This window comes from Cebus imitator, unplaced genomic scaffold (genome assembly GCF_001604975.1).
Source record: "Cebus imitator isolate Cc_AM_T3 unplaced genomic scaffold, Cebus_imitator-1.0 Scaffold708, whole genome shotgun sequence".
Classification (NCBI taxonomy): Eukaryota; Metazoa; Chordata; class Mammalia; order Primates; family Cebidae; genus Cebus; species Cebus imitator.
The window spans coordinates 748,942-759,392 of NW_016108023.1; the positions used below are offsets into that span (position 1 = coordinate 748,942).

The following is a 10,451-nucleotide window of genomic DNA, read 5'->3' on the forward strand; positions in this document are numbered from 1 at the left end:
ACAAAAGTCCATGGGCTCCGAATTTGCAGTGGATTGTGTAGCTAGTCCTCAGTTCTGCGTTTCTGACTTTGTCTCATCCATCCCTCCTCCAGGCCGCCATGCTTGCTTCCTAGGCCACGGTCATGGCCTCCGCACAAGCACCCAGACACCCATCCAGTCTCTCTAGCTGGCACCAATCTGGTCTTTCATACAAAGAGGAAAAATAATACATAAAGCCATTGGCAAAGAACTCAACAACAAAACAATTCTCCTTCAGCACAGGTCAGGCTTTGGAGTTGGATGTGCTGACCAGAAAGATCTCGACGATACTGTGGTTTAAAGTACATGGCATGGACGGGCACAGTGGCTCACACCCGTAATCTCAGCTCTTTGGGAGGCCGAGGTGGACAGTCACTTGGGGTGAGGAGTTCAAGACCAGACTGGCCAATATGGAGAAATCCTGTCTCTACTAAAAATACAAAAACAACAACAACAACAAAAATCAGCTGGGCGCGGTGACGGGCACCAGTAATCCCAGCTACTTAGCAGGCTGAGGCAGGTGAATCGCTGGAACCCAGGAGATGGAGCTTGCAGTGACTGAGATCGAACCACTGCACTCCAGCCTGGACAACAGAGTGAGACTCTGCCTCAAAATAAAATAAAATAAAATACAAATGAACTGCACTCCAGCCTGGGTGATGGAGTGAGACTCTGTCTCAATAAATAAATAAAGTAATAAATAAATAAATAATAGGGCTGAGTGCAGGGGCTCATGCCTATAGTCCTAGCACTTTGGGAGCCCAAGGCAGGAGGATCACTTGAGGTTAGGGGTTCAAGAGCAGCCTGGCCAACATGGCGACACCCCACCTGTACTAAAAAGTACAAAAAAATAGCTGGGCATCGGGGCAGGTGCCTGTAATCCCAGCTGCTCCAGAGGCTGAGGCAGGAGAATCGCTGGAACCCAGGAGGCAGAGGTTGCAAGGAGCCGAGATCATGCCGCTACACTCCAACCTAGTAACAGAGCCAGCTTCCACCTCAAAATAATAAGAATAATAAAGTAGGAATAAATGTAATTACTCTCAGCAGCTCACTAATGATGAGCATCCAGGGCCCCCGGGTGGCTGGCGCATTCACCACAGTGCGGGAATTCCCATGCAGCTTCCCTGGCACGTGAGTCCCTGGCACGGCTCGGATACATCTGGAGCCCAGGCCACCACCTGCAAGCACACAGCACCGCCCTCTCTGCTCTTGAGAAAGATACCTTCCCCAACAATGCTGTTCATACCAAGAATTTCCTCAGAGCTGCAAGCCATTATCCTAAGAGAATGAACACAGAAACAGAAAAGCAGATGCTGCAGGTTCTCACTTACACCTAGAAGCTACACACCGGGTCCTCACGGACACAAAGATGAGAACAACATAAAGATGGGAAGAACAGGCCGGGCATATTTGCTCACACCTGTAATCCCAGCACTTTTGGAGGCCGAGGTGGGTGGATCACCTGAGGTCGGGAGTTCGAGACCAGCCAGGCCAACATGATGAAACCCGTCTCTACTGAAAATACAAAAAATTAGCTGTGCATGGTGGCACACACCTGTAATCCCAGCTACTCAGGTGGTTGAGGCAGGAGAATCGCCTGAACCCTGGAGGAGGAGGTTGCAGTGAGCTGAGATCGTACCATTGCACTCCAGCCTGGGCAATAAGAGCAAAATTCTGTCTCAAAAATAAATAAATAATACATACACATATACCTATATGCAAATACACATGTGATGTATACAATCACATGTGTACATATGAATATATAGGTATACATGCAAAGTCATAGGTACATGTGCATACAATATTTTCTTTTACATATATGTGAAAGAAAAGTACAAATTGATAGGCATTTGAAAATGCATCTGTGCATGCAAAGACGTGAACACACATATGTACATGCAAACATCCATCTCAATAAGTGTATACCTTTCAATGAATTGTGCATATATGCAGTTACCCAAGTGCATGGCAATATAAACACATTCACAAATACATATGCATATGTCTATGAATATGTGTGCCTGCATTTACATGTACAGTATATGTGCAGATACACATAGAATTCCTGATACACAACGTGCATATGTATGCATATCTATATCATGCATGTACATATATGTATATATATATACGTATGTATATATACACATTTGCATTGATATCCAAGCAAGCTGGTCTGCTCTAAGTACAAGACAATATGGTTCATGCGTGTTTCTAGAACGAGTCATCTTTGAGGTCATGTCCCCACGGCAAGGACGTCAGAGCAGGCACTCAGCCAGGCTTTGCCTGACAGGGGTGGGGCGTTCTGCGTCTGGGAGATAGAATCTGCCAAGCACAGAGCCTCCGGTGGTAACTGTTTATAGAATCAGGGCCAGTAGGGCTGCCCTGTGATCCGTGGTGAAGATCGGCCATGTTTATACTGAGGTCAGCATTTCCCAGAGGACATCTGAGCAATTTGTTTGTGGGACACTCTGAAGAGGGAGTGCCATAGCAGCAATTCGTTTTTTTGTTTTTTTTTTTTAAATCAAATGTGTTTTATTTTTTTATTATACTTTAAGTTCTGGGGTACATGCGCAGATCATGCAGGTTTGATGCCTAGTTCTACACGTGCCTGGTGGTTTACTGCATCCATCCCACCATAATTTACATTAGGTATTTCTCCTAATGCTCTCCCTCCCCAATCCCCCACCCCCCTGCTATCCCTCCCCTAGTCCCCCACCCCGACAGGCCCCAGTATGTGATGTTCCCCTCCCCGTGTCCATGTGTTCTCATTGTTCAACTCCCACTTATGAATGAGAACATGCGGTGTTTGATTTTCTGTTCTTGTGTCTGTTTGCTGAGAATGATGGTTTCCAGCTTCATCCATGTCCTTGCAAAGGACATGAATTCATCCTTTTTCATGGCTGCATAGTATTCCATGGTGTCTCTGTGCCACATTTTCTTTATCCAGTCTATCACTGATGGGCATTTGGGTTGGTTCCTGGTCTTTGCTATTTTGAACAGTGCCACCATATTCTTGTCCAGATTTTTATTTTTGGAGACAGGATCTTTGTCGCCCAGGCTGTGGTGCAGTGGCTCAATCTCAGCTCACTGCACCCTCCGCTTTGGGCTCAAGCAATCCTCCCACCTCAGCCTCTCGAGTAGCTGGGACTACAGACAAGCACCACCACAGCCAGCTAACTTCTTGTATTTTTGGTACAGAAAGTGTTTCAGTATGTTGCCCAGGCTGGTCTCAAACTCCTGACCTCAAACGATCTGCCCTCCTCACTTGCCCAAAGGCTGGGATTACATGTGTGAGCCACCACACCCAGCCACCCAGAGTTACTCATTGTTCAGGGGAACCCATTTGGTGACTTCGAAGATTCTCACTCTGTGTGTGTGTGTTACTGTATTATCATTGTGCCTTTTTTTGTTTGTTTTTTTGAGACAGAGTTTGCTCTTGTTGCCCAGGCTGGAGTGCAATGGTGCAATCTCAGCTCACCGCAACCTCTGCCTCCTGGATTCAAGCTATTCTCCTTCCTCAGCCTCCCAAGTAGCTGGGATTACAGGCATGTGCCACCATACCTGGCTAATTTTTGTATTGTTTAAGTAGAGATGGGGTTTGTCCATGTTGGTCAGGCTGGCCTCGAACTCCCAACCTCAGGTGATCTGCCCACCTCAGAAAGTGCTGGGATACAAGCGTGAGTCCCTGCACCCTGCTGTGGCTATTATTTTTAAACTCAAGGCATAGAGATGCAGAGATGGAAAGCAAGGAGGGACTTCAGTGATCTTCTAGAATGTTCCTCACCACATGGAAAGCAGGAAGCAGAGGCTCAGGAGGAAGACATGGCAGCCAGCTCTAGACTCTCTGATGTCCTGGGGCATTTGTGCATCCTGGGAATCTGTCAGTGAGGTTTCTCCACTGTCTCCCCAATCTAACTCCCTCTGATATTCCCTCTTGTGCAGCTGGGGTGATGATGGTCCCTCAGAGGAAGACCAGAGATGGATTCGAGGAACATTTCGGCCTGAACTACCTGGGACACTTCCTGCTGACCAACCTTCTCCTGGATACCCTGAGAGAGTCCGGGTCCCCTGGCCACAATGCGAGGGTGGTCACTGTCTCCTCTGCCACCCATTACGTTGCTGAGCTGAACATGGACGACCTTCAGAGCAGGTAGGTGCACCCTGTGAATGGTCATAACAGCGTCTGTCCCGGGGGGGGAGGTAAAGGTTACTGGTCCCCTGTGTCTGGGGGGTGCGGTACTGCCTGCATCTGCTGGACACGGTTGCTCTAGGGACAGGGCTCCCTGCATCTGCTGGACACTGGTGCTTTGGGGACGGTGCTCCCTGTGTCTGCCGGGCAGTGGTGCTCCCTGCATGTGCTGGACACTGGTGCTCTGGGGACGCTGCTCCCTGCATGTGCTGGACACCGGTACTCTGGGGACAGTGCTCCCTGTGTCTGCTGGGCAGTGGTGCCCTCTGCATGTGCTGGACAGCGGTGCTCTTGGGAAGTGCTCCGTGTGTCTGCTGGGCAGTGCTGCTCCCTGCGTCTGCTAGGCACAGGTGCTCTGGGAATGGTGCTCCCTGCATGTGCTGGGCACAGGTGCTCTGGGGACAGTGCTCCCTGTGTCTGCTGGGCAGTGATGCTCCCTGCATCTGCTGGATACCGGTGCTCTGGGGACGGTACTCCCTGTGTCTGCTGCGCGGTGGTGCTCCCTGCATCTGCTGGGCACAGGAGCTCTGGGAATGGTGCTCCCTGTGTTTGCTGGGCACTGGTGCTCTGGGGATGGTGCTCCCTGTGTCTGCCGGGCAGTGGTGCTCCCTGCGTCTGCTGGACAGTGGTGCTCTGGGAACAATGCTCCCTGTGTCTGCTGGGCAGTGATGCTCCCTGCATCTGCTGGACACCGGTGCTCTGGGGACAGTCCTCCCTGGGTCTGCTGGGCAGTGGTGCTCTGGGGACAATGCTCCCTGTGTCTGCCGGGCAGTGATGCTCCCTGCATCTGCTGGACATCGGTGCTCTGGGGACGGTGCTCCCTGTGTCTGCCGGGCAGTGGTGCTCCCTGCATCTGCTGGACAGTGGTGCTCTGGGGACACTGCTCCCTGTGTCTGCTGGGCAGTGGTGCTCCCTGCATCTGCTGGACACCAGTGCTCTAGGGACGATGCTCCCTATGTCTGCTGGGCAGTGGTGCTCCCTGCATGTGCTGGACACTGGTACTCTGGGGATAGTGCTCCCTGTGTCTGCCAGGCACTGGTGCTCTGGGGATGGTGCTCCCTGTGTCTGCCTGGCAGTGGTGCTCCCTGTGTCTGTTGGACAGCAGTGCTCTGGGGACAGTGCTCCCTGTGTGCGCTGGGCAGTGGTGCTCCCTGCATCTGCTGGACACTGGTGCTCTGGGGACAATGCTCCCTGTGTCTGCCAGGCACTGGTGCTCTGGGGACGGTGTTCCCTGTGTCTGCTGGGCAGTGGCGCTCCCCGTATCTGCTGGACACAGGAGCTCTAGGGATAATGCTCCCTGTGTCTGCTGGGCAGTGGTGGTCCCTGCATCTACTGGGCACAGGTGCTCTCGGCACAATGTTCCCTACGTCTGCCGGGCAGAGGTGCTCAGAGTGTGATGCTCCCTGCATCCTTGCTATCAGCACTCCCTGCAGGACCGCGTAGACCTCCCGCCTCCGGCTCCATGCTGAAGGATTTACCTGGGATCCCCTAGCAAGAAGAACAGCCCTGCCATACCTGGCTTCCCTAACCCCAGGCCTGAGGCAGGGCTGGGCGCGTGGCGGGCAAGCCTTCAGTGATGGCCGCTGGGGGCTCCAGGCATGTGTGTGCTGCCTGCTGTACAGGAGGGCCTGGCAGGAGGGAGGAGGGGTATCCGCACAGCCAGCAGCGCATGCTGCAGACAGGAGTCACTGAGCAACGCACGGACTGGGACAGGGAACCCGGGGCACGTGGGATGCGGAACCTGGGGAATGTGGGACTGGGAACACCGGGAATGTGGGACGCGGAACCCGGGGCACGTGGGATGCGGAACCGGGGGCATGTGGGAAGGGGAACCCGGGGCACGTGGGATGCGGAACCGGGGGTATGTGAGAAGGGGAACCTGGGGAATGTGGGACGGGGAACACCGGAAATGTGCCACGCGGAACCCAGGGCACGTGGGATGCGGAACCCAGGCAATGTGGGACCGGAAACCCTGGAAATGTGGGATCCGGAACCTGGGGCATGTGGGATGGGAAACCCGGGGCATGCGCCACGCGGAACCCGGGGAATGTGCCACGCGGAACCCAGGGCACGTGGGATGCGGAACCCAGGGAATGTGCGACGGGAAACCCGGGGCATGTCGGTTGCGTAACCCGGGGAATGTGGGACGGGGAACCCCGAAAATGTAGGACACGGTACCCAGGGAATGTGGGACGCGGCACACCGGGAATGTGGAACAGGGTACCCGGGGCCTGTGGGACGCGGAACCTGGGGCATGTGGCATGGGAAACCCGGGGAATGTGGGACGGGGCACACCGGGAATGTGCCACGCGGAACCCGCGGCGCGTGGGATGCGGAACCCGGGGAATGTGGGACAGGGCACACCGGGAATGTGGGATGCGGAACCTGGAGCATGTGGGATGCGAACCCGGGGAATGTGGGACGGGGAACCAGGGGAATGTGGGACGGCAAACACCGAGAATGTGCCACGCGGAACCCCAGGCATGTTGGACAGGTTACACAGGGAATGTGTGACGCGGAACTCGGGGCATGTGGGACGCGGCACACCAGGGCATGTGGGACGGGGAACACGGGGCATGTGGGACGGTGCACACCGGGAATGCTGGATGGGGACCCCGGGGAATGTGGGACGGGGAACACCAGGAATGTGCCACGCGGAACCTGGGGCACGTGGGATGCCTAACCCGGGGAATGTGGGATGCGGAACCCGGGGAATGTGTGATGTGGAACCCGCGGCATGTGAGACGGGGATCCAAGGGAATGTGGGACTCGGAACCCGGGGCATGTGGGAAGGGGAACCCCAGGGCATGTCGGAAGGGGAGCCCTGGGGCATGTGTGATGGGAACCCAGAGCATGTGGGAAGGGAACCCTGGGCATGTGCGACGGGTAGCCCGGGGAGTGTGGAACATTGAACCTCTGGGCATGTCGGAAGGGGAACCCTGGGGCATGTGGGACAGGGAACCCGGGGCATGTGGGACCGGGAACCTGGGCAATGTGGGACAGGGAACCCCGGGGCATGTGGAACATTGAACCTCCGGGCATGTGGGAAGGGGAACACCAGAAATGTGCCATGCGGAACCTGGGGAATGTGGGACGGGGAACACCGGGAATGGGGGACTCGGAACCCGGGGCACGTGGGATGCGGAACCGGGGGCATGTGGGAAGGGAAACCCGGGGAATGTGGGACAGGGAACCAGAGGAATGTGGGACGGCAAACACCGGGAATGTGCCACGCGGAACCCGGGGCACGTGGGATGCGGAACCTCAGGCATGTTGGACAGGGAACCCGGGGCATGGGTGACGCGGAACCCGGGGCATGTGGGACGCAGCACACCGGGGCATGTGGGACGTGGTACACCTGGGCATGTGGGAAGGGGAACCCGGGGCGTGTGTGAAGGGGAACTCGGGGCGTGTGGGACGGGGAATACCGGGAATGTGCCACATGGAACCCAGGGAATGTGGGACGGGGAACACCGGGAATGTGCCACGCGGAACCCGGGGCACGTGGGATGCGGAACCCGGGGAATGTGGGATGGGGCACACTGGTATTGTGGGACACAGAACCCGGGGCATGTGAGACAGGGCACACCAGGCATGTGGGACGGGGAACCTGGGTCATGTGGGACGGGGAACCCTGGGAATGTGGGACTCGGAACTAGGGGCATGTGGGACGGGGAACCCGGGGAATGTGGGACGCGGAACCCGCGGCATGTGGGACGGGGAACATCAGAAATGTGCCACGTGGAACCCGGGGCACGTGGGATTCGGACCCCAGGGAATGTGGGACGCGGAACCCGGGGCACGTGGGATGCGTAACCTGGGGAATGTGGTACTGGGAACACTGGGAATGTGGGAAGGCGAACCAGGGAATGTGGGATGGGGAACCCGGGGAATGTGGAATGTCGTTCCCTGGGGAATGTGGGACGGGGAACCCCGGTATTCTGGGGCGGGGAACCCAGGGAATGTGGGATGGGGAACCCAGGGGTGTGACCTGCCTGTCAGGTATTCCTGCTCGCCAAAGACAACCCGGGAATGTTGGACGCGGAACCCGGGGCATGTGGGACGCAGAACCCGGGGCATGTGGGATACGGAGCCTGGGGCATGTGGGATGCAGAACCCGGGGCATGTGGGATGCGGAACCCCGGGCATGTGGGATGAGTAACCGGGGGAATGTGGGTCGGGGAACCCGGGGCATGTGGGAAAGGGAACCCGGGGCATGTGGGAAGGGGAACCCCGGAAATGTGGGATGCAGAACCCGGGGAATGTGTGACGTGGAACCCACGGCATGTGAGACGGGGATCCAAGGGAATGTGGGACTTGGAACCCGGGGTATGTCGGAAGGGGAACTCTGGGGTATGCGGGATGGGGGACCCGGGGCATGTGGGAAGGGAACCCTGGGCATGTGCGACGGGGAACCCGGGGAATGTGGAACATTGAATCTCCGGGCATGTGGGAAGGGGAACCCCGGGGCATGTCGAAAGGGGAACCCTGGGGCATGTGGGACGGGGAACCCGGGGCATGTGGGAAGGGAACCCTGGGCATGTTGGATGGGGAACCCGGGGAATGTGGGACGGGGAACCCCGGGGCATGTGGAACGTTGAACCTCCGGGCATGTGGGATGGGGAACCCTGAGCATGTGGGACGGGGAACACCGGAAATGTGTCTCGCGGAACCCGGGGCACATGAGATGCGGAACCCGGGGCACATGAGATGCGGAACCCGGGGCCTGTGGGACGGGGAACCCGGGGCGTGTGTGAAGGGGAGCCCGGGACATGTGGGAAGGGGAGCCCGGGGCATGTGGGACGGGGAACCCGGGGCACGTGGGACTCGGAACCCGGGGCACGTGGGATGCGTAACCTGGGGAATGTGGGACGGGGAACACTGGGGCATGTGGGAAGGGGTACCCCGGGGCATGTCGGATGGGGACCCTTGGGGCATGTGGGAAGGGAACCCTGGGCATGTGCGACAGGGAACCCGGGGAATGTGGAACATTGAACATCTGGGCATGTGGGAAGGGGAACCCTGGGGCATGTGGGACGGGGAACCCGGGGAATGTGGGAAGGGGAATCCCGGGAATGTGGGATGGGGAACCTGGGGCGTGTGACCTGTTTGTCAGGTATTCCTGCTCGCCAAAGACAACCCCGGGTATGTGGGACGCGGAACCCGGGGCATGTGTGATGCGGAACCCGGGGAATGTGGGATGGGGAACACCGGGAATGTGGGAGGCAGAACCCAGGGCAGGTGGGAGGCAGAACCCGGGGAATGTGGGATGGGGAACACCGGGAATGTGCCACACGGAACCCGGGGCATGTGGGATGCGGAACCTGGGGAATGTGGGACGGGGACCCCGGGGCAAGTGGAATGCGGGGAACCCGGGGCATGTGGGATGCGTAACCGGGTGAATGTGGGACGGGGAACACCGGCGCATGTGGGACAGGGAACCCGGGGCATGTGAGACGGGGCACACCGGGAATGTGGGACGGGGAACATGGGGCATGGAACCCGGGGCATGTGGGACAGGGAACCCAGGGTATGTGGGACGTGGAACACCGGGAATGTGCCACATGGAACCCAGGGCACGTGAGATGCGGAACCCAGGGAATGTGGGACTGGGAACCTGGGGCACGTGGGATGCGTAACCTGGGGAATGTGGGACGGGGAACCCCGGAAATGTAGAACGCGGAACTCGGGGAATTTGGGACGGGGCACACCGGGAATGCCGGACGGGGAAGCCGGGGCCTATGGTATGGGAAACCCGGGGAATGTGGGACGGGGAACACCGGGAATGTGCCACGCGGAACCCGGGGCACGTGGGATGCGGAACCCGGGGAATGTGGGACGGGGTACACCGGAAATGTGGGACGCGGAACCCGGGGCATGTGGGGTACGCACCCGGGGAATGTGGGACGGGGAACTCGGGGCACGTGGGTTGCGGAATCCAGGGAATTTGGGACGGGGCACACTGGTATTGTGGGACACAGAACACGGGGCATGTGGGATGGGGAACACTGGGAATGTGGGACGGGGAACCTGGGGAATGTGGGAAGGGGAACCCGGGGCAAGTGGGATGCGGGAAACCCGGGGCATGTGGGATGCGTAACCGGTGGCATGTGGGACAGGGAACCCGGGGCATGTGGGACGGGGCACACCGGGAATGTGGGACGGGGAACGTGGGGCATGTGGGACGTGGAACCCGGGGCATGCATGAAGGGGAACCCCGGGAATGTGGGACGCGGAA

At 57.7% G+C, this 10,451-nt stretch overlaps 1 protein-coding gene across 2 annotated transcripts in view; it reads left to right on the forward strand.

Moving 5' to 3' along the window:
- Window positions 1-10,451, forward strand: part of DHRSX (dehydrogenase/reductase X-linked) — a 210,240-nt gene that overhangs the window by 149,382 nt on the left and 50,407 nt on the right. For both annotated transcript variants that reach the window (XM_037735027.1, XM_017518853.2), the window contains exon 5: window positions 3,967-4,174. In XM_037735027.1, the coding sequence (XP_037590955.1) occupies window positions 3,967-4,174 (208 nt within the window). The remainder of the gene's footprint in view (window positions 1-3,966; window positions 4,175-10,451) is intronic.